The sequence below is a fragment of the Gallus gallus genome, chromosome 7 (assembly GCF_016699485.2).
Source record: "Gallus gallus isolate bGalGal1 chromosome 7, bGalGal1.mat.broiler.GRCg7b, whole genome shotgun sequence".
Taxonomy (NCBI): domain Eukaryota; kingdom Metazoa; phylum Chordata; class Aves; order Galliformes; family Phasianidae; genus Gallus; species Gallus gallus.
In genome coordinates, this window is record NC_052538.1 from 3,759,206 (window position 1) to 3,784,107 (window position 24,902).

The 24,902-nt window shown below is 44.0% G+C and overlaps 1 protein-coding gene across 27 annotated transcripts in view; it reads right to left on the bottom strand.

Annotated features, from left to right (window-relative positions):
• Positions 1-24,902, bottom strand: part of IKZF2 (IKAROS family zinc finger 2) — a 111,478-nt gene that overhangs the window by 55,693 nt on the left and 30,883 nt on the right. The window contains exon 3 of one of the 27 annotated variants that reach the window (XM_015289097.4): positions 306-453. The exons of the other annotated variants lie outside the window; for them this stretch is intronic. Within the exon in view, the coding sequence (XP_015144583.2) occupies positions 306-423 (118 nt within the window). The 5' untranslated portion in view covers positions 424-453. The remainder of the gene's footprint in view (positions 1-305; positions 454-24,902) is intronic. 27 annotated transcript variants of the gene reach the window in all.

The following is a 24,902-nucleotide window of genomic DNA, read 5'->3' on the forward strand; positions in this document are numbered from 1 at the left end:
CTTGTGATATATGGGCAGCCCGACTTTAGAGGGAACTGCTGTTCCCCAGCTCTAATAATAGCAGCCTTTTGGGGCATTCAGCAAGTCCGAGAACGAAGCTCGAATAAATGGCTTGCTGTCCTCAGGAGCAGGATTTAATACTCTTGGCCACACAAGTAGCTCTGGCAGAGCCAGGAAAGGTACCAGTGGCTCCTGACCCAAAATCCTGCATTGCTTCCACTGTACCATACATTCCCTTTACATGGTAACGCATAAAGTAACCGAAAAAAACCTCGTATCAATTGTGCATATTTATATGTACTCACAAGGGAAAGAGACAACGTCGTATCTTATCTGTCTTCTTGCATTAATTTCACAGATCTCTCTGTCCGTATCTGACATGGAATCACTAGACAGCACCAAGACATCATCACTACTTGCCATGGAAGTCTGCGGACCTCTGGCTGCTCACTCCTATGAAAGCAAGGTTTTAAGAGCTTACAAAACTGGAAGATCACTTACTTTATATTGCCCTAGGGTTTCTGTCTGCTGAACGCTGGGTTTCATCCTTACAAAACACACAGAGCTCCCAAACTCCTGCAAAGGTAGCTCACAAAATTCACATAATTTAGGTTGCATTTCTTGATGTATCCCAGCTATTTTGTAAAGGCCAGTAAACAGCCTGCACGACGTATTTCCCTCACCCTTACACACATGCACAGCATTGTATTTGCCATTCTCAAAAGCCCTCGGTTAGCTCCTGTTGCTGTACAAAGGTCTCCTTTGGCTGGGACTAACCGCAGGTCCCCAAGGAGGGGAACACTGCTGCAGCAGGATCTCCTCAGAAGTTTGTGAGGGCTTTGCTAATCAGGCCATCTTCGCTGCCTTACATCACACTGGTGCACGGCTGTATACAAATGGGTGCTTAAATTGCATACAGTTTATTTTCTCTGTTCTCAGCCAGCCTTTGAAACTACGTTCATTCTATAGAACTGCCTTTGTTTTCACCTACAGCCACAAACTCGGAGAGCATAACTAACCCTGCTACAAAGGGAAAAGAAATATTTGAGGGATGTTTATGGCTAAGCTGCATCGTACACCATCTCCATGTCAAACCTCACCCCAGGTTCCCTTGCCTTTCTTGTTCACACACTCGCTAAAAGTGGCAAGCTTTCTCATTCCTTGCCAAAACAAAGCATAAATAAGCAAATGGAAACTTTTTTTTTCTTTTTTTTTTTATTTAAGTTTTTGGCACTTTTCCTAAAAATCACAGCAGATGAGATCGTAGAGATAAACTCTAATCCATCTTGCTGCAATGACTTCAAGTCCAATCATTTGCCTCCAGCTAATACAAGCTCCCTCTTCATCATAACGAGACACACAGCCCCAAAAGCTTCTGCCTGTGGACAAGAAGCTAGTGGCACATGTCCAGCAGACCACACAGCATCAACCAAGCAAGCCTGAATCACACTTTACCCTGAGTGGTCAAATTGAAAACAATTATTGCTAATGCCTTATAAGTGCTAATTAAACTGCAATTCCCTGTTAAACAGTATTTTGGCAACTCTTTAGTACCCAAATATTTTCTTCACCCACAGATTACTGTAGCTGCACACCAGAGGTTGGAGGATCCACTTAGAAAAAACGTTCTTGGTGTTTCATCCTCTGTCATGGAAATCTTTTTCACAGGAAAGTAAGATCTAGGAAAAACAGGTCAAACCAAAGCCACTTTCTCATCTCGCTGATGGCCAGGTAGGCGGTAAGGCACAGCTCTGGACATCCTTTCTTAAGCAAGCAAGCTCAAGTGCAATTCCCACTAGAGAACAAAAATCCTACTGCCCAACACAACAGGGAGCGTGCAGCAGGGCTATGCCTCTCTGTCTCCTCTGCTGTCTGCTGTCCTAGGTCGTTGCTTATTTTTGTCTGTGGCCTCGGAGAAGCAGGCTGGCTGCTGTCACCAAGGGACTGTGGTCTCCAGCTGGAGGTTAGCCACCAGCCTCTTCCTGCTGCCCCCGGAGCAGCAGAAAAAGCATGCCTGACCCTTGCCTCTTCCCCAACTCCTCTCCTCTCACCAGCAGGAAACAAAGCTCTGGCCCGGGTTCAGATCCTCAGCCTTGAGGAAGGCAAAATTCAAATCTGCCACCCCCAAAGAGCCTTGGGGAGGCTCTGTGGGCGAAGGCAATGAAGGATGTTTGCAGACACAAGGTGTTCCCTGACCACGCTCGTGGGACAGAGCAGGGCAGATGTTGCATTAGCTCTCCCAGGGCCTGTAGCAGATTCACTGCCCGGAACACTATATATGTAATATTTACAGCCTAGATAACAGGCCAGTCTTTATCTCTGAATGCAAAGAAATGAAGAAATTCTTGCTTCCTTGTGGAAATGAGACTCAGCTCCAATGCTACAGCACAGTGACTGGCAGCTGCAGCAAGACCTTCTGCATACTGCCTTGTCAATGGTCAGTGACACTGGCCACTCCAATCCCCATCTTCTCCTAGGCAGTGATTAAGGACACTGCTAATTGGCAGCTCATAATAAGCAGAAAACGACCCAACTTCTAAGCCCATGTTGAACCTGGATACCTAGTTCTTAATTGCTGCAATGCTTGGATGTGGAATCCTTTCTTTATACTATTAAAAGCACTCAAAGAGCGAGTAGAATACGTTTCATTCTAAGAGCTAAGATGGCAAACCTGCAAGTGTTTTGGAAAATGAAAATTAAGCAGTGTAGGGTAGAGGGAAGCAGAACTCTTCTGCCCTGACAGATTTTGAAAACTCAAGGTAGGGGATGCCAAAACCAGGGAGCCCTGGCTCTTGTTTGTTCTAGGAGCACTCTGGTAGCAAAAAGGGTCCTTAAAGAGAGTGTTTACACCACTCCAGGAGTGTAGTGAGACTTCAATGCATGTTTAAACATACTTTCGTCCTGGAACTGTATAAAAGGGTCTCAGTGGATAGAAAACTTGATCGTTGAGTTTCTTGCTGCTACTAGAATTTGGCTCCTCATTAATGAAGCTTTTCAGGCCAATTTTGTTTTAATGGTGAGCTATTAGATGTGAAAAGAAGGGAGCACTGACAGATTTCCCTTTCTAAGAAGGTACGCGTACAAGATGAGTGAATAGAGCTGTGCAGCAGCAGAACCAAATGAGGAATCCACTCTTTCGCAACTTCATTGCCAGAGGGAGACAGCATCACCTGGACTCGGGCAAACAGCAATACGAAAAAGCAAACTGGAGATACGATGAAGTTGCATGAGGAAGACAAAGCCAGGCCTGCTCGGGGCACCGGCAGCACAGTATCTCCTTTGGGGTAGGTAATGAAGATGTCCAGGAGAAAGGAAGACATTTAAGTAACAGCTGTGGGCAATGCTGCCTTAACAACATGTAATGGAAACAGTTTCAGTTTGGGGTTAGGAGGGTGAATTACAAGGGAGTCGGTTCTGCTTGCTCAGTAGACTGCAGATTTCTGGAGGCTAAGAGAGAACTGAAGCTGTATCTGGATGGAACAAATGAGGGTGAATGTCACCTGCAAAGAAAGGGGAATTACCCGAGACAAGTGACAAGAGCCTGATCAGGGAGGGCCTCTTACATTACGCATGGACATCCCCGATGCTGGGTGTCAGATTTGTTTGCCACAAGCTGCCAAAGATTTAGCTTTTGGCCGCTGAACTAGAATGAATCTTAGACGGTGACACCATGCTTTCACGTTAACTTCAGCAGTCGTGGGCATTCGTAACTGGAAAATTGAGCAAAATAGCTCAGAACTAATAAGGAGGAGGAGGAAGGAAAGGCAAGATTTATAAGGTTTGTGCCGAGTCTTTTTCTGCGTGCCACAAATGGCAGTCTTCAAGAATGCCACATGGAGTTGGTTAATACGCCAGAAATGCAGTGAGAACTCATCAGCTTATTTAGGAACCCTTTGAAATTTTTAGCTTTCACAATGAAGAATCTTAGCTCCAGCCTGCTACCCCAGAAATCAATTTAAACTCTCAAAAAAAAAATGCAATAGGGTAGTTATTTCATATCTTCTGGAGGTGCCGTGTGCAGTAAGTGTAGGCTAACAGGTCTGCTACACCCAAGTTTAGTTTAAATTAGGATGTGTCTGCATCACTAAGCCAAGCTTCAGATAGGTTGTAGCTGACACAAGCCATAGTTGACTTGTTCGTGCTTCCCCACCCCTTGCACTGCTAATCCTTTCTATTGGGACCAGTGCTCATGAAACTGGGTGGTAAACTGCTCGGGTTGGAAACCAACCCTCCTGACAAAACCACCACGCTTCAGCTGGATCAGGTTTATTTCTGCCACTGTGAGAGCTGCAGAAAGAAAGGAAGGGCTGTGGGAAGACAGGGGTACCCCGCCTGGACTCAGATCAGCTTTGGCTGATGGGGAACAGCACCCCTGATGTCACCATGTGTTTTCTGTAGCCATGGTTTTAAGACACCAGGCAGCTCCTCTGAGTCTAGCTGTCTACTGCCAGGCACAAGCAATGAGGGCTGCAGTGGCAAAACCTGCAGAGCAGCTTTTGTGCTGAAATGGCTATACACGCTTATACAAATAGTTCAGCTGGGCAGATCACAGCAACAGCTGGAAGCCACACAACATCCCAAAAAGTGCAGCAAGAAGACCTGAAATTTCTATCACAGAACTAAATTCTGATGGTTTTGACGATTTTTGAGTCCCGTTCAGGTGAGAACCCCGCTGAAGGCTGAGACATTGAATAAGGAGCATCTTTGTTTAAGGAAGGATGGCAGCATCTGGACCACGATTTGCCCCAGACAACCAGCACTTAGGCATGACTGTTTGCTCCCCAGAAGCCACCCATGCTGCATACCTCTACCTGGCAAAAGAACTCCTAACTGGAGATATATGATTGCTCAGTGTTGCAAGATTCCTCTCCAGAAGAACCTCAGGCCAAATTTCACCCACAAATGCACTTATGCAACTTGTACCTACATGAGTGAGAGTCATGTATTCATATCCCAGGGTAGCAAAAGCACTTCTGATGACCCATCCACCCCCTCCTTTTTTCCTCTCTGCTTCCAAAGTAACTATGGTGCAACAAATATTGTGCATAACATAATACAAGGCTTCTGCTGACTGTCTTCAGGAGCAAGAGAGAGCCTCTTTATCCCCACACTCTTCCACGCTGACATGCAGTGTCAGAACTGACCCTCATGTGAGAGAAGCAGGACACAGCAGTGCTCAGCTACTAAATGCCTGTGTTCTCCGATGATGCCTAAACTAAGCCAGCTCTTAGGCTTGGAGCCATGTTTCCCTAAGGCCAAATTGTTTGATGTCTGTTTGTTCTGCTCCTTTTGGGGTTGTTCTGATGGGGGAAGAGGCAGCAGAAATTTTCCTTTTCCTTATGTTGTACAAAACATACTTTTCCGGTCAATCGTTGCCTAGCAAACTTTCTGCCTTTCTGCAAAACCTGGTCAGCCCGTGTGCTCTCCTGCCACATCCATAGATCACTACAACTGTCCTTCTTAGTCTTGCTGCCTTTATACTTGTTACAGGCAGCCAGGGGATGTCCATGGGGGGGCTGTGGTGTACAGCAGGTGTTCTCCAGGGCCCCATTGCATTGTAAGCTCTCAATTCACAGCTAGGGTGACCTGCAGTAGGCAGGGTTTGGTGATGTGGGTGGTCTTCCCAGCCCCTTCCCTTGCCCATCTAAATAAAGCAATTCTCTTACTGTCTGCAGTGTGCAACACACAGCCTAAGTCAGTCTCCTCTCTCACCACCGCTCCTTTTTACTTCAGTAGAATTATTTCTGAAGTACACTGGAACATGGAAATAGGAAAGAAAATAAGATCAGGCTCAGCCCTTGTGTGAAATACTGTCTCTTAAAACATTAAGACCATGAACACGTTTTTATGTTTAAAACTGTTTCAAATTCCAATAAGGGAGAAGAAGCACACACTCACTGAATAACAACATTTACCTCTAAGTGGATTTTCTAAGAGCCTGCTGAGACTCTCCGCGTGGTACCCAAAACTAGAAGTTTGTAATGGAAAATGCTGACAAACTACAGCTATATATGGATCATCTCTTATAAACAAAAATAAAGTGATTTATAACAGCCACTTAAAGTGACCAAAACCTCATTGCTCACTCATTGTCATCTCTGCTTCTTAAAAAGTGCACGACTTCCTAAAATGCTTTCCAACATACGCAAAGACAGTAATTATAACACCATGGACTATTTCATTTATAAGGAACTTTCCATTAGGGACCTGCACTGCATTTGAAAATACAGCCAACAAAGTTCCTTGAAGGATACGGAATGACTTCCCTGGGTCTGGACCAGGCACTTTGCTTCGTTTTCTGGCTTTGCCACTGTATTTTAAGCAATAGACATTATTTTACATAAGTGGAAGGCTTTCACTGCAAAGTTATAGCTTTGCATCATTCACAGCTTTCAGGAAAGCCTGTATTTATCTTTAATTGTACCAACTTCAAATCATCTTAATGCAACCTGACCTAGCCATGTCCTCCTCCTCCTCCAAAGGAGGCACCTCCCCTGACTCATCAACCCATGGAAAATTATAGGATAAGCACCTGTCAGAAAAATATTCTGTCTCTGTCACCGAATTGTACAAAGGAGATTAACAAAGAAATCTGTCTATTTGAGCCAAAGCCTTGTCTGCGCCCTCAGAGGCAGGTGACTGATGCAAAGCTATGGGCAGCTCCCCAGGTGCGGGAATGGTCTGGTGAAATTCAGTAGAGCAACAACCATTTGCAGCCCTGGACCACTGCAAGTGCCTGAGCCCCTGGACTTCTCCCTGAGCATTTCACAGTCATTGCTGCGCTGGGCTCTACTGCAATTAAAAAGGGAAAACAGTTTTGCCTAACCATAGCATGGCTGTATGAAGTTGAATGAAAACTCTTAAAAGCCAACAGTGCCTTTGTAAATGCTGAGCTCTGTCAGCAGGGTGCTGCTTTCAGACACGCATTTTTCCTTGAGACAGACAATAAAGTGCATTTCCCTTGCATCTTTTTCTTTACCAGTTTCAGATACCAATGGGGACCAGGATTTGGGGATCTGGATGCGGAGAGACCCACTCGTGCTCTGAGACCCCAGCAGTTGTGAGGATGGCAGAATCTGGCTTAGTGCCTCGTCTTTTCCAAATTTAAAGGACAAAACATTTCACCGTCATTTTCCCCCTCTTCAGAAGTCACCTTCAGAATCCGAATCTGTTCAAGCCCCAATAAACCAACAGAAAGGGGGTGGGGTAAGCATCCCTGTCGCCTCCTTCTCACAACTTAAAACACACCAGTTATTAAAGCAGCAAGATATTTAAATGACTATTCATTCCCGTTTATTTATTTATTTTTATAAATGCTAGGCTTTCACCTGTATCATTATTATGTAGGCAGTGACAGATGGCAATGGAAAAATATAAAATAACTCCTAGAGTATTAACTTTTTTTCAGTACCGTATGTGTCAGTTTCTTTAGCATAAATAAATGGCATTACACAGTCTCATTAAATCTATACATCTGTGTAGTAACTTGCAATTTATGGATATTTTCTGACAAAATGTTCAAACCAACAGGTTTAGCTCACATGTTTCTTTTCTCACCATGCCATCTCCAAGTCACCAGAAAAGCAAACAAAAGCAAAACCCCACAGTAAATATTCCCAAAGTATTCTACGAGGACATCTGCTATTCATCATCTGCACACGTTTAAGGGAGCAAGAAGGAAAGAGGGCGGTGGGACCATTGGCAGAAAGGGGCCACCTCCAGCAGCTCCACCGCTGGACACCCCATTTCAAATGCCACGAGGGCACCTTTGGAGCTGCTCTCCGGAGATGCTCACCAGATTTGGAGAGCCTTCAGCTCCCCCGGAACATCAGAGAGCACCAGGAAACACTGCTGCCCAAACGTCGAACTCAGACTGCCCAAACTCAACTCTCAGGAACACAACACAATCCATTGGGAAGCTCGGATTTCACATTGGCTGCAACTTCTGCACGCCAACCTTTTGTCTCCCCGGGTGAAGGCTCTGTTGGAAGCTATTTACGTACTGGCTCCTTTCCTCTAGGAGGAGCTGGTATCTCTGCCTAAAATTAAGACTGCTTGACACTTCCTACGATAAGACCCTGTTTTTTACTTGCTTATCCCTTTGCCAAAAACAATTTAGGCTGAAATTTGTAGGAAATATTTTAATTTCTTTTGTGTGAAGCTGCCATCAAAACAGTTTGAATTCCTTCACGAAGAGACTGGAGAGAACGCCATCTCTGGTTCTCAGGTTAAGATAAGTTGATCCAGGACTGGCCAAACTAATCAAGCCTGTGTTTCTCTACAGATTTGTACCCAGTCTCTTTCAAACCCTCCTTCCTTTCAGTAATCCCCATTTAAGTACCTGCTGCCAAACAGAACGAGCAAGATCTGAGTGGTACCCTTTTCCCCTCGCTAATGAAGGCTGCCAATCACAGGGGATCCTCTGATCAAACCCCCAATTTCATCTCACCACTGCGCTTCTACTGTGCCAAAGAAAAGTAGCATTCAGTGAAACACTGCCCTGACTTACTTTGGTTCTGAGGACAGGTGACGTGCACTTAAAAATCATTACCGCGATGACAAGAAGGGAAAAGTGTAAAAAAAAAAAAAAAAGATAAATAAAATAAAGGAAAGGATTTGGTATCCTGAGAGCTTCACTAAAGCTCTTTAAAGTGCATAATTCCATCACTGTACTGTACATAGCACACAGTCTCAGAGGGGTAATTATCCATGGGTTGGAAGCCAGTGTGAAGATGCGCACAGTCGGTCAATACGACGTTGTGCTTGCTGCTGCTTCTCTTACTTTTTTTTTTTTCAAATCAATTTTAATTGTTGTGGATCTATTTCTGCTAATAAAAGAGAGTGGACTGATTCTGGTCGGATAGATTTCTGGATACGGAAAATGAGTGAGCAAAACATGTGAGAGTACTTACTGTATTACCAGAAATATTTATAAACGGCTCTTCCTTCTCTCAGCTGGCAGAATATCAAAGCACGGAGGAAGCAACACGGATGGCTTTTGAAGGGATGGAGAAAGCAGAAGTCCACTCCTCCATCATCAACCTGAGAAAGCGATGCCACAGGGCTACAACAGAAGCCCAGACTGGAACTGCTCCCAGAGTAACATCTGCCCCCTTGATGGAAGGCTGGCGTTAGTCTGAGTGCAAAGTGTACTAGGGCAGACCACAAATGAGCCTCTACAGGGAGTATGACATGCCCACTGGGCTATGACAGCATACCAACTGGAGACCCAGGGTACTTCTTTGCAATTGAGATGCGATTTCCAGGACTGTCACTCCTTCCAGTCGAGGACAGTGATATTCTACAAAGGCTTGATGCCAACCTACACCAAGACCAACATAGACTGGGCTTGATTGACAACAGTGCAGCCTTCTCCATAACACACAGCGCTATTCCAATGCATCTATATCAGCAACATAAAAACGAGCAAGGAGAAGACACACATACAGAACAACCAGGACCTGCAGATTTCCTTGGTTAGCGACAAGCCCCCAGCTGGGATGCTCCCCACGCACAGCCAGGCACTTGCAACAAGCATCTTGTTCCCATGGGCAGAGAGCTACAGTAAGGCACAATGATTCCCAAGTCAGCTTGTACAAGTGAAAATGCCTGGGGGTCCTGATTCAGTGCAATACTTAAGCAATCACCAATCTTTAACGTTAAAGTCAACAGGGCTTGAGTACATAGGTAATTACATGAATTCATCGCTGGGCTGAGCAGGCATGTTCCAGCTCACAACAGCAATGAAAGGACATTGTGCAGGAAGAACAAAAAGCCTTGAGGAAAGGATTAGTAGTGTCACAAGTTAAACATCTCCTCCCTGATGACATACAGGATCGGGTCAACTGTGCAGACAAGCGAGAATGCTGCAGCATGAAGTTAGAAACAAACTGCTGCCCCTAGTAGCATTTCAGGTAACAAACAGAATACTAACATACAATAAGCAGTATTTTAATAGCTTTCCTGTAGAGGAAAGGTAGAGATTTTTCAATGTCTAACTGCATACCATTTCTACTCCAGATCTCCTACTTGGCTGCTTTAACTTACCTAGCAGATTTAAGCGTAAGAAATAACAATAAACTGATTTTTATAATCAGCCTGCAAAATCCTGCAGCTCTTGCTTCACGGTTCCAAAAATCATAACCTAGGAGGGCTATAACTTAATAGCGATACGCTGTCATTAACAGTCTACTGAATTACAACAAATAATGCAGCAGGACCTGAGCGACAACTCCGCCTCACTGTCTTAAAAATAGATAACAGGGGTTTAATGGCAGCACGAACACCTTTCAGTTACGCTGGACTAAGTAAGCAACCATCAGACCAGTCTCGGTCTTTAAACAAAAATCCAAGCTGTATTATTTTAAAAATTACCTTAATCCACACCAAATATATAAATTCCTCAGATGATGATGCCTTCTCCTAAGTACAGGATGTATCCAGAATTTACTGTAGGTTATTTGAACACTCTAGCTCACAGCAAGCAGAAAGTACTTTGGTGCCTGCTGAAATAATTGCCAAGCAAGGATGAGATAAAGATATAAAACAAATTTATTGGCTGTCTAGCAGACTTTATATTCAATTTTCTCTTGTCACATTCTCATCAAGTGTAGGTACTCACACAATCCCACTTGCAATGGTTATGACCAGAAATGCGCCAGACCCAACCACCCTGGTGCCAAATTTGATCTTAAGATTCAAAAAGACAGCATGCATATTCACAGGTAGGACGTGTAGTTTTATACACCCCATGTGATGCTTCATTTATCTGCTTTCATGTGTGCACCAGATCCATTCATTTCCCTTCATGCTCCTAAACGTTCATAAACACTATTATTCATGTGCATAAGCTCAGCACCCTTTGCAGAAAGTGACTTGTTCATATAACCAACTCTTCCTTACTGCTCTGTTGTTTCAGGCCTGGAGCTTCAGGATCACAGGCTTCCTTAAAAGTATCATCAACTGGGGATTCTCACTCAAGGGAGAGAATAAAGCATCTGACACAAGGCAGAACCTGAGACACTTAAAGCTCAGAGGTTTATTTTAAGTGCACACACGGAGGTGGAACATCCCAGTCTCCAACTTCCAATTCTGATGGGAGACAGAAGGAAGGAGGAGTTTTTGCAGTGACAATGGAAGACAAACAGAAAAAAAATAATCACATGGGTCAAACAAACGTTTCATTTGCTGCAAAACTAACTTGACTTGAGACACTGATTTGAGCAAAAATGAAACATTTTGGAAGCTGTGTGACCTCCCCTTTCAAGTGCTGACCCTTCAGAGCTCAAATAGATCATTTTGAAACAAACACGGAAACATTTCCCACTTTTAAACAGCAAAAGCCATTTCAATGTCACTGAAGTGTTTTCTCCCCCAACATTTTCATCAGACTTGACTCAAATTCCATTCTGGTCCTGCTCACAAGCTGCTTTTACAAATTTATTACTGCCATTTCTACCTAGCAGTTGCCACTGCATTTCACTCCCAGCTGGCTGTAAGGACTCGTAACAGTCTCAAGTTTGGTCTTGCATATCAAGAAATAGAAAATCTGTTTAAATCTAGATATTTTTGGAGCAGCCATTGTCTAGAACACAAAACCACAACAACACACACTACAAAACAATCAGAATACCACCAAAATATGAAAAACGAGCATCTGAAGCACTATCATGACTTGAGATGAGAAGAGGTTGCTGTACGATACTGGGAACAAACAGAAATGGGGACTATAACCGGCTGCATATACCTGAGTAATGTGGTCCCCAAATATAGCCTAGAAGTTCCTCAAGGATCCAACTTATAGCATCTTGTGAATGCACTTTTTGTCCCACACAAGCTCAGATCCCAAACACCGGTGAGCCCAGGTTAGTCAGCACAAGGCTGCTACAGACACTCCAGTGCCTCCTGAACTTACAAAGGCCCTACAACTCTCTGGGCCTTAAGCTTCCACTGCGCATCATTTGAGGCACTTCCGTAAGCCTTACTCGGCATACAGCTGCATCCTTAGATGCCTAAACATATGTTTAAACCAGAATCTAAGTCTCTTTGCCTCTCAGTTCTCCTACAAAGCAGAGGTCAAAAGTCTTTATTCTCATGAGGGTTCAGTGACAATAAGTTGATTAACATTGGAGACTAACGTTCGTGTGCTAAAGTGAATGGAAGCAAAAACCAAAGCCTAATTCAGCGTGCCATGCACTGCTTAAAGAAATTCTAACATTGGTGCAGTGCCTTTTCCATCAGACACAAGATACATCTGCTTGCAAAGAAACTTGCACAATTTTCATTTCATGTATTTTGGCTCAAGCTAGTACTAGCAGCCTGCCTCTTTTATGAGTTCTTCAGAAAAAAATCTCTGTACATCCTTGAAGTTCTCTAATGCTGGGATCAATGAATCAAAGCAGAAAAACCTAGGACAAGTGCAGTTTATCACAGGCTCCAAGAAAAAGAAAGAAAGGCAGGACTCATGTTTGCAGAAGAGAGAAACCATTCAAGTGAGTGAGAAAAAACTTCTAATGCTGACGTCTTATGACGTGGTCATGCCAGCTGAGATGTCTTCGTAAAGACCATAACACGTGCTATTGATTCCATGACTCACTATTTCCAGTGTTAGAAGTATGGTCAGATATGGTGCTAATAAGGAAAATCAATTTCTGTTCCTACAGTGAGGTTTTCTTATAATGTAAACTGAATATATTGATAAAAAAAGAAATCTGAATATTAACATAAGACAAAATATGACATTAATGGCCATTTGGAAAGAAAAAGCAACTACATCTGCTAAAAAAATCTATTGAAATAGACATGGAACAAAATCCTACCTGGTCTTTAATGCATTCCTTTCCCTCACTCTACAGTTAAACACAAGGTATGGCTGGCATTGGCTTTAAAGAGGGGATTTATTACACAGAAAACGTCAGGACTGGCTCTGAGAAAATCCTGTAGATGCAAGGCAGGACAGACTCCAGCAGAGAGAAGAACCCTACCCCCGCCTTGGGGCCTTCAGTGACACTTCAAGCACTTGCTCAGCTTGACTGAGCCCAAGCTCTCTGTGGCACAGCTACATCCTCTGCCTTTTCAGCTGGCAAGGGTGTTTTGATCAGAAATTCCATCTGGATTTTCAAAATCTTCTCAATTTAGATCTCATCAAGACTTGCACACATCTACAAGGAGCTTTGATTTCTAGACACCAAAGGCTTCCTGCAAGAAAAAAAGCTACTCAGAGTATCTTTCCACCCACTCTAGCAGAATGACTGGTAACAGGCCGTTTGTGCCTGTGCTTTTTGGGTAGAAAAAGTATACATATGTGTACATATGTGCACAGGTGTTCGTTCTGGTGAAGATATGCTTTCAACTTAGTCTGGGTTGGGTGGTTCCTGCTTGAAAAATATCACAGCATTCTCAGAGCACTGCCCAGTACCACAGGTTTTCACAAGAAAATGCCCGTGCTGATTCATTTGCTATTTCCTCCCTCGGTGCACCCACTACCACCATGAGGAATATTGCCAACAATATTGTAGGTTATCAGAAAGCACAAGGCCTGAAACTGCCAGTTATTTTCGCTGGTGGCAACAGAAGAGATGTCCCAGGGTTTTGCTTCTATCACTTTCATCTGCCTGCTAGAGAATTTTGGTGTCAGAACGTGGACACCAAATGCCATCAGCCACTGCTGAGTCATGCAAATGGCAGCACTGAATGGATTTGACCCAGAGATTACTAGCCTTCCGAAGAGTTACACGTAACCACTGCTTAAATAGATCACATAAAACGTTCTCAGCCAAACAGTTCATCTTTGCATAAGAAAATATCCTCCTGTTTGCTTTTCTTTCAGGAAAAAAAGAAAAGAAAAGGGGGGAGGGGGGCAAACTTTCAACCTTCTTAAAAAGGCAGTGAGCTTTCTGCACTCCTGACCTTTCACTTGCAGAGGGAATGCTGATTTCTTGCTGAGCTATGGCTCTGATCATCCTTGCCAAAGATGAGATGCACACGAGCTGGCTCACCCTCATTTCCACTGGCTGCTGGAGCACACCAAAGAGACTGTGTGCCCTACTGCCTTCAGCACCGAGCCAAGCAATGTGATCCTTTACAGAACCTTATATAGCACTTGAAGAGCTGTATAGAGGAGCTCTACAGGATGGCATAGAGTGCAGCAGTGCAGGGAGGTTGAGAAGTATCTTCTCCTTTTGCTGTCAAGAAGATCAAATGGTCAGTCTGAAAGTGGGGCATGACAAACTCCCTAAATTTTGGGAGTCAAAAGTTAGTTGAAAGACTAGAATAACACAGAGTAGGAGGGGGAAGTGGATGTGCTCACCCAGAGACAAAAAAAGAAGGTTTATTCAAGTATTACAGTATGACAATCATGCATTGCAAATACCCCAGTGAAGTGAAAATTTGCAGTCAATACAGGAGGCCTGAGGTTTCAGCATTCACAACAGAAGCCAGCTAACAGAAGCACTGTGGGAGCTGCGTCTGCCTGTGCCACTTCTCCCAAGAAGCCCAACAGGAAACATTTGTGCTCAGCTACTACTTTTAAACACCACAGTCACTGTTCCAACAGCCTTACTGCTACCCCTTCCATCAGAGCTGTGCCTGCAGACCCCGAATGAGGCCAGGGTGCTTTGCTTTATCCAGAATAAGAAAAACATGCAACGGCAGCAAAGGAGGAAGTTTGCACCTGCAGTGCCCTGCTCATTTATCTGTTCTGTTATTTAGTGTACTGCCAATACATGACCCAGCCCTATCACTCCAATTTTTCTTTCTGAATTAGTAATAATGCATCTCAGCTTCATTACATGGTCATTCCAGCAGAGATCTAGGGTGCTTTCTATCAGTACCGGCGCAGTCAGATCTTACCTTCAGACCTGAGGAAAATAGAATTTGGCCCAAGATATTAAAGGGTTATTTTAAGGAATGCTTTTTTTTTCTTTCCCCTCTCCATTTGTTTGTTTTGGAATTGATACCAGGAAAAAAAAAAATGTAACTAGGAAACAGAATACATAACTGCCTGAGGTGATGTACAAGAAGTTTCTTCGCATTCTCAGACTTTTTCCTGGTTAAAACCAGTTTGCCTGGGGATGGGCCAGTTCGGTTTCAGCTTCCCCTGCTTTCCCAGCATTCCGCACACGAACGTGACCTTCATTAACTCAGCACAGCAACTGGATCCAGCTAACAAAATCTAACGCATGTAGGCACTTGTCTGCCTCGTCCTCAAGGGTAGAGAAACAAGGATACGGTTGTTCCAAAACTGGCCTTGCCATTTCCAATTCTTATCCTCGCATAACCGATGCTATCAAGACTGTTTACTGCTGGTCAAAGGCTGCTGCAGATTCTTGGAAGCAAACTCCGCTTGTTTTCTCCTCTCTGCTGAAGGATTAACGACCATTTGCCCTCTTGAGGAAATGTGGACGTGGTGAGGGAGCCTCATGAAAAATAGTTTACAAGTGACACAAAACAAGTAGCCAGATCTAGGCTTCTGTTGGCTGGATTTCAGGTTATTTACTGGTGAGTATATGGACTGTCCCAGATTACAAAAAGAAAACACAACAAAATAAACAAACAACAACCTAAAAACACAGCAGAGTAACAACAGAAAACCTCAGAACTGCAGCAGTCTGGCAAAGCTGAAGGGACTGGGAGGGCTAAGGAGGGAAAGATCTAGGCAGGCTGCAGAACTATGAATCTTGAGATGCAACCGAGAGAGCGAGGAATGCGGCGATTACAGACTGGCCTCATGTTTCATTCTGTCCTTTCATGTTTTCAGCAGAAATTCCACTAAAAAGAAGTCCAGTAGCTATTGGCAGCAGACAGCAGGACACCATTAGGAGCCAAAAAATAATTTTAAATCTCTCTAGATCATCTTCTCTAAGGACAAACATGAGCACATACCCAGCGGTGGCAGGTCTTCCACATTGCCTACATCAAAACTATTTTTCTGCATTCTAGATGAAGCCTAAAGCCATTCTGAATCAATTCAGCTGCAAATGGATATCTGCTTTCTCTGAGTGGGAACAGAAGGCACCTGGGTGTGATGCCAGTCACCTCCCTGAAGAGGCAAAAAGTGGTACACCTCATACTTGGCGGCCAAGTGAGACCAAGGAACATCCCTCACCTGTTTCTGATCGCAGTGCAAGTGTGAGTCCTTTCCAGACTGGGACCCTTTGGGGCATTCCCTCTTAAACAAAAAAAACAACAACAAAATCACTGAAAGCTTGTTGAAGTCCACAGGCTTCAACACCACAATAGAAACAAGCAATGGGAGATGGCAGAGGTCTGAGGTAGTTGCATAGGGAATGTTAGGGCTTTAGTGGGGTTGGTTAGTTTGGTTTGTCACACCAGTTAAGAAAGCAGAGAAGTGTAAGCATTTTGTATTTACAAATGTTCAGTGAAGACCTCTCAGAGCTCTGATCCTAGATGAGAGTTCTGTGCACTACAGAAATACCAGAAGGAATAGAAAAAATATAATCTACCAGGCAACTGCTGTGCAAGTTTGATGAGACATCCACTCCCACAGCTCCAGCATCACTGCTCGCTCTCAAGCTTGCACACATACCCAGCACCAGCCATCCTGTCTGTCCCTCACAGCACTACGCTCCAGCAAGCAAGCCATGTACTTACTGCATTCTCTCTGCTATCTCAGACAACACAGAATGGTATCAGTGTTACCCCCAGCTCAATCTTGGATGCAACCACCTGGCTGCACGTGCATGGAGTCCAACTCCTCGTATTGTGCAGAGGAGGCAGCGCACTGGATGATGCTACAAAGATCATTACTGTGATGTACAAATAGTAAAATCAAAACAACCACTGCATTTAGGGTTACCAACATGAGAGGTGTCCTCACCACACTCAAATTCCAGACTGGTTTTGGGCATGAATTCCCATCTTTGTCTGTCCCCACGGTGAGTTTAACCATCACCTCACTACTTATTGCTGTGAGGGCAAATTTATGCCACCTAGTTTTACACATCTAACAGTCAGCTAGCCAAGACCCAGCTAGCACTGTCTAGGTTCCCTGTGAAGTTAATCCAAATAAATACGCATCTCCAGAGGGCAAATAACTTCATCCCACCTCCTCTGCGAGACAGTGATTTCTGGAGAGGCCTACAGAAGCTGACGAACCAACTGGTTTAAACTAGAAACCTAGCTTCTGCATGGCTGAGGTTCCTGAGATTAATGGACATGTGGACAGGGTTCAATTCAGTGCACAACTCCACAGACTCTTAGACAGAATTTGGTACATCTTTCACTAATTGTGTCAGCCGAAGCCACTTATTACTTAGCCTTAAACCACCTTCAGAGCAAGTCATCCTCACGAGAAAATGAGCAAAGCTGGGTCACATTGCTACATCCTTCTGATTTTCAGGTGGCTGAGAATCCCCACCACTACTTCTGTTCCACTTTATTACCTGTTTTTTCCCCTCCAAAATCCTGAAGGATGTAGCTCACTCCTACCTTCATTTCCATGGTTTGCACATGATACTGAAGTTAAGTTGTTCCTACATTACTCTAAGCCCTGTTTGGATTTGAGAAAGATTTAGGCAGAGTACTTTATGTTAACAAAATCTGTTGTTCCCAATTCTCTATTACAGATCAAGGATGAATATACACCAGAAAAGCTTGTACTTTCTTCATCTATGTTACTGAGTTTTGGAGAAGAAAAAAAGCCAAGCCACCACCTCAAACTGAGCATAGGGTTCTCAGTAACACAGTCTTGTCTTCCACATACAGTCGAGTTCTCCCAGTGATGTCGGCTTTTATGAAGCCTGAGATCTGCTTTTCTGCTCTGCAGAGGTGAAAAACAGGCTCTGTTCCCTACGTCCATAAGAGAAACAACTGCAGAGAAGCAGAAGAAAAAGATGTGGAGAGACACTCACATGCATAAGCTCCAACGTACTACAACTTCACAGTGAGGTTACAAGCACTCACGCAGAGCAATGCATGATGAAACAGAAACTGCTGTTAAATCACTGTGAAATTACAAAAGGAAAGCTACTAATAACAAAGGGGGTAGGATGGTTTGAGAAATCCAGATTGAGGAAGGACTCTGGCATGTTAAGATCAGAAGATGTGACTACCATGCTCTGGCCTGACACCCCTAGCCCCATAACTTCTCCTATCAGTGTCTGCACAGACACAGTATGCTGGCTGTTCACATCCCCTAAAGCACTGATGTCCTTTTCACCATCAGTGCCAGAGGCAGGTCGTTCAAATGTTTCTATCAACTAGCTTCCCTCCCTTATAAATTACAAGGGCATTACATACACAGGTCTTGTGAGGAGAGTCCTGAACTCTACCAGTGTGACCACTGTAATCAACTCAAGATTCATTACAGGCATGCTGTGATCTGCCCTGAGAATACCAGGCCACGTGGCTGCACTTGGCTGCCCAACATGCTAAGTCCTTCTTCTTGACAAGCTTCCACCCAGGACACTGAGTGAAGCCAGGTCTAATCCCAGGTTACACAGGAGGACGAGAGCGAGCTGCTGGAAAGAAGGAGATTAGCAGAAGCTGGAGTCTTTCCTCGCTCCACCTGCACTGCTGGGGCAGAAGTCTTGCAGGCTGACTCACAGCTTCCCCACCCAATGGATTTTCTTAAAGGAGGAAAAAGAAAGAGGAAAAAAAAAAAAAAAAGGTCCTAAAGAAACACACAGGGAATTACGGCTATGCTTGGATATTTTATAGGACATTAAAAAAAAAATAAGCACTTCCTACAGTGAAACTGCAAAGGATCAACAGGATTTCTGTGCTACTCAAAGGGGAAAAAATGACTATTTGGCTTATATTAAGACTGGCTGCTCTGAGGTTAGAGATTACTCCAACAGGCATTATCATCAGTTGGTTTGAGTTCCTTGGCTGCTGCTGGAGCAGAGCTGGAGATCAGCTTTGTACTCCCTGCAATAAACCGAGTGCTATGACTCTGAAGAACCCAAGGTGTGGTCCTTGCTGGCAGGTGTTAAGGTGTTTGTTTGCCAGCCTTTTCCCCAACTGGAGGAAAGGTGCTAATGAGGTAAAACTGCAGAAGAACAGCAAAAGGTGAGAGCCAGGATTCTCCTACGTGAACGTTCAATGGGCAATGAGTGTTTTTGAAACACTGAACGACTAACACCTGTGTCAGGACACAAGGAGACACGCTGGGAAACGAGGTTTGGATCCATCTCCACTGGCACACACAGAACAGCCCACCTTTGCTATGTCTCCTTCCTCTCAACCACAGGTAAACAGTAAACAGGAGCAGAAGAGAAGAAAGCACCAAGCATGTGGGCACCATTCCAGGCCAAGGAGGACCATCCTCTCCCAGCTCACTGCTGATAGCCCCTAAAGGACATCTATGTCCCATAGGATGCCACATTTCCAAAGATGTGGGAGGAATTCAAGTAACTGTTCTGCAAGCAGGGAAACGCTCTTACCCTTTTCCAAGCAGAGGCGAGAGAAATGAAAGAGAAAGGCAGAGTGCCTTGCTCAAGTCTGCCCCATGAGCCAGAACTCGACTTCTCCACCTCCAGCCTCCCAGTCCCGTTCTCATTCCTGCAGAGTGCAGCAGGTCTGCTCCAGGTGAGCAGATAACACATGAGTACTGCATGCCACAGAAGAGGAGAAGTCACAGCGAGAAATGACTCGAAGATCTGAAGGTTTGGTGTGTTTGTAACTAAGCACCTTGGGAACAGCGGAGGCTGATGATAATCGTAAGCAGAGGAATAAAGTTAGGAGTGGAGCCGAGGTGCACAGTGCAATGACCTGACCATAAACAACCCTTCTCTCCCTTCCCTACGCCCTCAGAAGACTTCAGACACAAAGCAATTCCCATTTCATTCACAAATCCCTGGTACTGCACCCAGCTAACAGCTCAGCACTCTGTCCCCATGAACAAACACTTAGTTATGACTTTCAGGGGAGAAAGAAACCAAAATCTTGACCAATGGTACCACCCCTTAGGGTGTACAAAAACCCAAGCAACGTAAAATTAAATCCTAGTGTCCTTTTAAAATCTCTTGAAGTGATTTCCAAGGGTTTTTGGCTGCTAAAATTCGAACGGCACGTGGCAGTGTGGAGGTACTCCTCGTGTGTTTAAGGAGGTCAGAACCAGGACAATACACATCTGCTAATTACTCCTAGTTAGAAATGGGAAATTTATTAAGCTGGTCAGCTCTACCTCACACTGCTGGAAAGCAATGGCCCTCACTATCTCCCCAGCTTTACTAAGTTGGGCTTTAAAACAAATCTCAGGCTATGGAAATAGGAAGATCTGCCTAGGCTTACAGCAGTTGGAACAGCACAAATACATCACCAGAGTGAAACACTCTGTGGCCAGAGGCACTAAAAAAGCTTAGATGTGTGCTTAAGTTAAAAGCCCTGAAGTTGCAGGCTAATTTGAGTATTTGGTGAATCTTAAAATAAAGCTTCCATGTAAGCATTTTTAGGATTGTGGCCCTCATTTGGGTCTAGCTGAAGGAATGAAAACTATCATTATACGAGCCTAGCTCTGGAAAAGGCTTATTCCCAACTAGGTCCTATTTACAGGCCAAGTTCTACCCTCCCATGTTTACATGCAACTCCTACTAAAAAAAATTAAGCACTGTCCCCTGAGATCATACACAGACACCAGACTGCCCAGCATGCTCCAGCTGCCAGAGACAGCTTTCTAAATGTTCCTATAAGGCAGCAGAGACGTGGGGCCATCAGACACCCACACATCATTGCTGCCCCCCTCTGCACATATTAACTAATTTCAAGACAACCTACTCAAACCTGCAGCCTTCACACCTCTGGCTGTGCTGCAGATGTACTGTAAGGGGAGCAGAGTGACCCTGAATTCATTTGATAAACTAGCCCTTAATGGCCTAATTTCCTAGAGTAACATTTTCACCTATCTCAGAGAGAAACGCAAGGCTACAGAACAAGCAGGTTTCTGTAGCCACATGAAAGGTGCTGTATTTTAGTTTATTGAGGAGTTAAGGCGCTAAAGATTTCTAAAGCACTTTAAAGCACCACCTCAGCCCTATCCTGATCAGCCAACACAGCTGAAACCAAAAGGGCACAGCAACATTAAGTCAAAATCAGCACCTTTTAGAAAAGTAGGTTTCTCACCAAAAATCACTTTCAGTTTCTTTCGTTACAATACCCACAGTTTTTAAATGCTTTTTTGCATGTAAGCAAATCCACCTGGTACCCCTCTCTGCACAGTGCTTCTGAATTCTGACGGTGTGGGGACGATGGAACGGCTGCTAACCTCTGTGTCGTCAGGTCAAAGTCACAGCAAACAGCTCCTCCAAGAATCCCACACCTCCTCCTCTTCCTCCCCTTGTTTTTCCAAGTCTAATTAAAATCCCCAGCAATTTTTCCACTTCTCTTGCAAAAGCTGCGTGTCTCTGCCTCGCTGTTGCTTCTGGAAGGCAACGGGGAAAGAGGGGTTAACACTCTGCCTTCAGAACTAAACCCACAAGGCTGAGGCAGACCTGCACCCCTCCAATCCATTCCCTGACCAAACTTGTTGCTGGTCCTGTCTGCACCATCCGAGATCTCCCAGGTTTCGCTGGCCTCCAGCCAAAAGTGTCGTTTTACTCTCATAATGAAGGGGGCCAGAAGGATTTATCTTTCCCAACCTCTCCCTACACATTATGTCCATCCCTGCAGAGCAATCTTCTTGTTTTTCCACATTTTCTTGCAGTCTGAAACCCTCCCAAGGGCATATCCCCAAGGATCTGCTGAGATGGAGGGCTTCTCAGCTTACAGCCTCTGCCTACAACGCTGTATTTAGCCCATTAAAAATCCCAATAAGGTTACACATAAAAGCTCCTTCAAAGTTTTGGCCCTGACGCTTTACTCCTTGCCTTCTAAATCAAGTTATACCTTATTTGAAAATCTTTAGAAATTGTTTGGAGGACTGAACGACCTATTCTGAGGCTTTAAAATTAGATCAAAAGTATAAAGTTGCTTCCTCCCCAGCCACTGTATTACTAAACAAGGAAACGGTCACACAATAAAATTTCCACAAGAAGAATGGAGTCTGTAAACCGAAGCTGTCACAGGTGATGTAGTTAAAAAAAAAAAAGACAAAGAGACAGAGAGGTTGATATTTTGGTATTTGTTAAGGTCCTGATAGCCAATTCAACAGTAATGCAGTTCCCAAGCTGTAATTCATATTAAAAACCCTTCCACGTGTAACAACATTCTCTCCACCTCCCTCCATCCTTGGGGTCTAAGCGTAGGCTGAGAAAGTAGGGTTAATGGGGAAAATGCCAATTTTACCTTGATCTGCTCGAGCAGTACTCTGCTGAGTTCAGAGGTTACAAATACAACGTGTCCACTGGATCCTTCCTTAGCCTTCCCAGCCTCTCCTCCCTACCTGTATCACCACCAGGTTAGTGACAGCGCTCCCTGTGACTCATGGATGGCCTCATCAAGTACTCAGAACACACCTGAAAAGCAACCAAAATCCAGCACAGTGCAATACTGGGTCGATTTTCTCCAAAATGATTCATTTTCCTGAGCCTGGAAGACTAAGACCTAAGCCATCCTCCTCCTGTCCCCTGAAGAAATCACAACAGTAAAGGTTCTGCAGCTGGAGTTTAACGAGCAATCCCATTAACAAGGCATAAATGCCTCTTCTCCTAATGCGGCAGGTGAAGCTTCACTGTCTTAGTCAATACAACAGTTGGAGTAGAAACCTGCCTTATTTTTAGGGAAAGCAAGTGCAAGCCAGAAAGCCTGAAGGATCCTGAAGCCAATAAATGCTATTTTTTTTTTTTACACCCTAATTGCTGATAAAACCACACTTAAGGAAAGAATGAACTTCAGCAGCACATCCATTGTTCACCATCGCCATGGTCTACTGAAGGGAATCTCGACTAGATTGAGCCTGCCTTCAGCTCTACTTTGTGTTTTGATTCTAGCTTTGATAAGGTCACACCTCAAAAGAGCCATGCACAGTGTAACAGATGGGAATAAAGCTTTCAGCTATTCCCAGACTCCGCTAATAGCATTTATTTATTTATTTTTAAGGGGAGAAAAATCAATTTTTTTTTTGGTCTACATAAATAGGTCTGGGTTTTCAAGTTTTTTTTTATTTTATTTTTTTGTTCTCCTGGCAGCCCCCACAGGGATGATTGCTGCAGCTGATGGTGCAGAGGCAAATACCCACCCAAGTAGACCGAGGCTCCTCACTGTGGAGCTGTGGCTCCAGAGAGCAACTCCTACCAGGAGCCCTGCAAAACACCCTGATCCCAAACCTAACCTATTCCTGCAACATCAGAGATGAGTTTGCACTCAGACGTTTCCTTCCCAAATAATGCTGTGCAGCACTTTCTCTCCTGCTGCTGCCTTCATGCAGTGAAGTCACCTCTCTGAAGCTTCAGGCCTTCGGGTTCAAGCTTCCTCAAGCTGCCAGCTTGGAATTCCATCCATCCTGGCTTCTACTGGTGAAACAGCAACAGTGGCAACTACAGGATACATGACAGGATTTCAAATTGAAAAAAAATAATTAAGAAAGAAAAAAAACAGAATAGTGAGGTAATGGTGACCTAATTTCCTAAACTGCCTTTAATGCTAACCACAACTTTAAGGTTTCAGAGACTTTGGCGCATTATCAGCTTGCTCTAAAAATGCCTTCTCTGCAAACCAGAAATAAGCATATTGCAGTTTTCAGATAATACCATCCAAAATAAAATGAAAGAATGCCACAAACTTGCATCCCCCTGGGTAAAAAGCCAAAAACTTTATTATTCATACTGAACTCTTATATCCAAAAGCTCCTATTTCCTTTAAAATATCTTAGCTCTTAGTCCATCGCAGTAATGACATGTCACACGAATGACCCCATACTGAGATTCCTACAATACAGACTTAATCTTTAGTGAATTGTGTTAGAAAAAACACAATTTTCATTTTCGTACCACTTTGAATCAGGTCAAGAGAAGGGTGGTAATGCTACCAGCCTGAATGCTGAAAATCAACTGCGGAGAGAAAGTTTTGGAAACTGCATGCCATAAGAATGATACGCTAGGAAAATGTGGAAAGCTGCTTGCTTAAGACCGTGCTGGCCGGACTGAGGCAGAAGAGGTCACGCTTAGCAAAGCCTCTGGAATTCCCCGAGGTCGGTGCTGCAATGAGGAGAAGGAATTTCAGGGGATGTTGTACACTCAGTACTAAAAAGCATTTCACGAGGTTCTGCACCGGGCAGCAACAGTTAAGGTGAAGGGCTTTGGAAGAAGATCTGAAGTGGGAGACTATACAGTAAATAGCATTAAGAACGAGAGCCAAAGAGTACCAAAAATGAAAGCACTTCAGGGTGGTATGAAATGAGACGAGCAGCAATCCAGAGGTCACTTTAAATCTCTTAAAAAATACAGAGGTACTCATTTAATTACACATTTGACACAAGTAAGAGCAGTTTTGGTTTGCTCTTTCATGTTTCAGCTTGTTACATTTGCACAGCATCTTACTGTTACCAAAAAAAACCCCCAAAATAATGCAACTCACTTGAAAAAGGACTGAAAAAGGAATAGAGTCGTCACACAGCTGTATGTGCTTAACAAGCTGATACTGCACAATATGCAATATTGTATGTATAAGTACTCAAAGCCATAAGCCACCATGCTGGTCAGCAGGAAGGGTTAAGCCATACGTTACACTGGTCACAACAATATTTCTGTTCAAAGCTAGGAAAGCTGTAGATATGCTAGGGAGGCAAGCTCCTCCATCCTTAACTATGGCTCACAACAAGATAAGTGAATGAGAAATTTCATTACAATACACCAGAATCAGTAAAAAGCAAAGCATGTTGTCATTCTTACTGAAGGTCCAGAAATGAAAGAGCAGTGTAAAAAGAAAAATAGAAGCAAACAGTTTTGCTTCAACGCTTGCTTAACTCAGACAAACGTAACTTGGAGAAGAAAACTGAAGTTTATAAC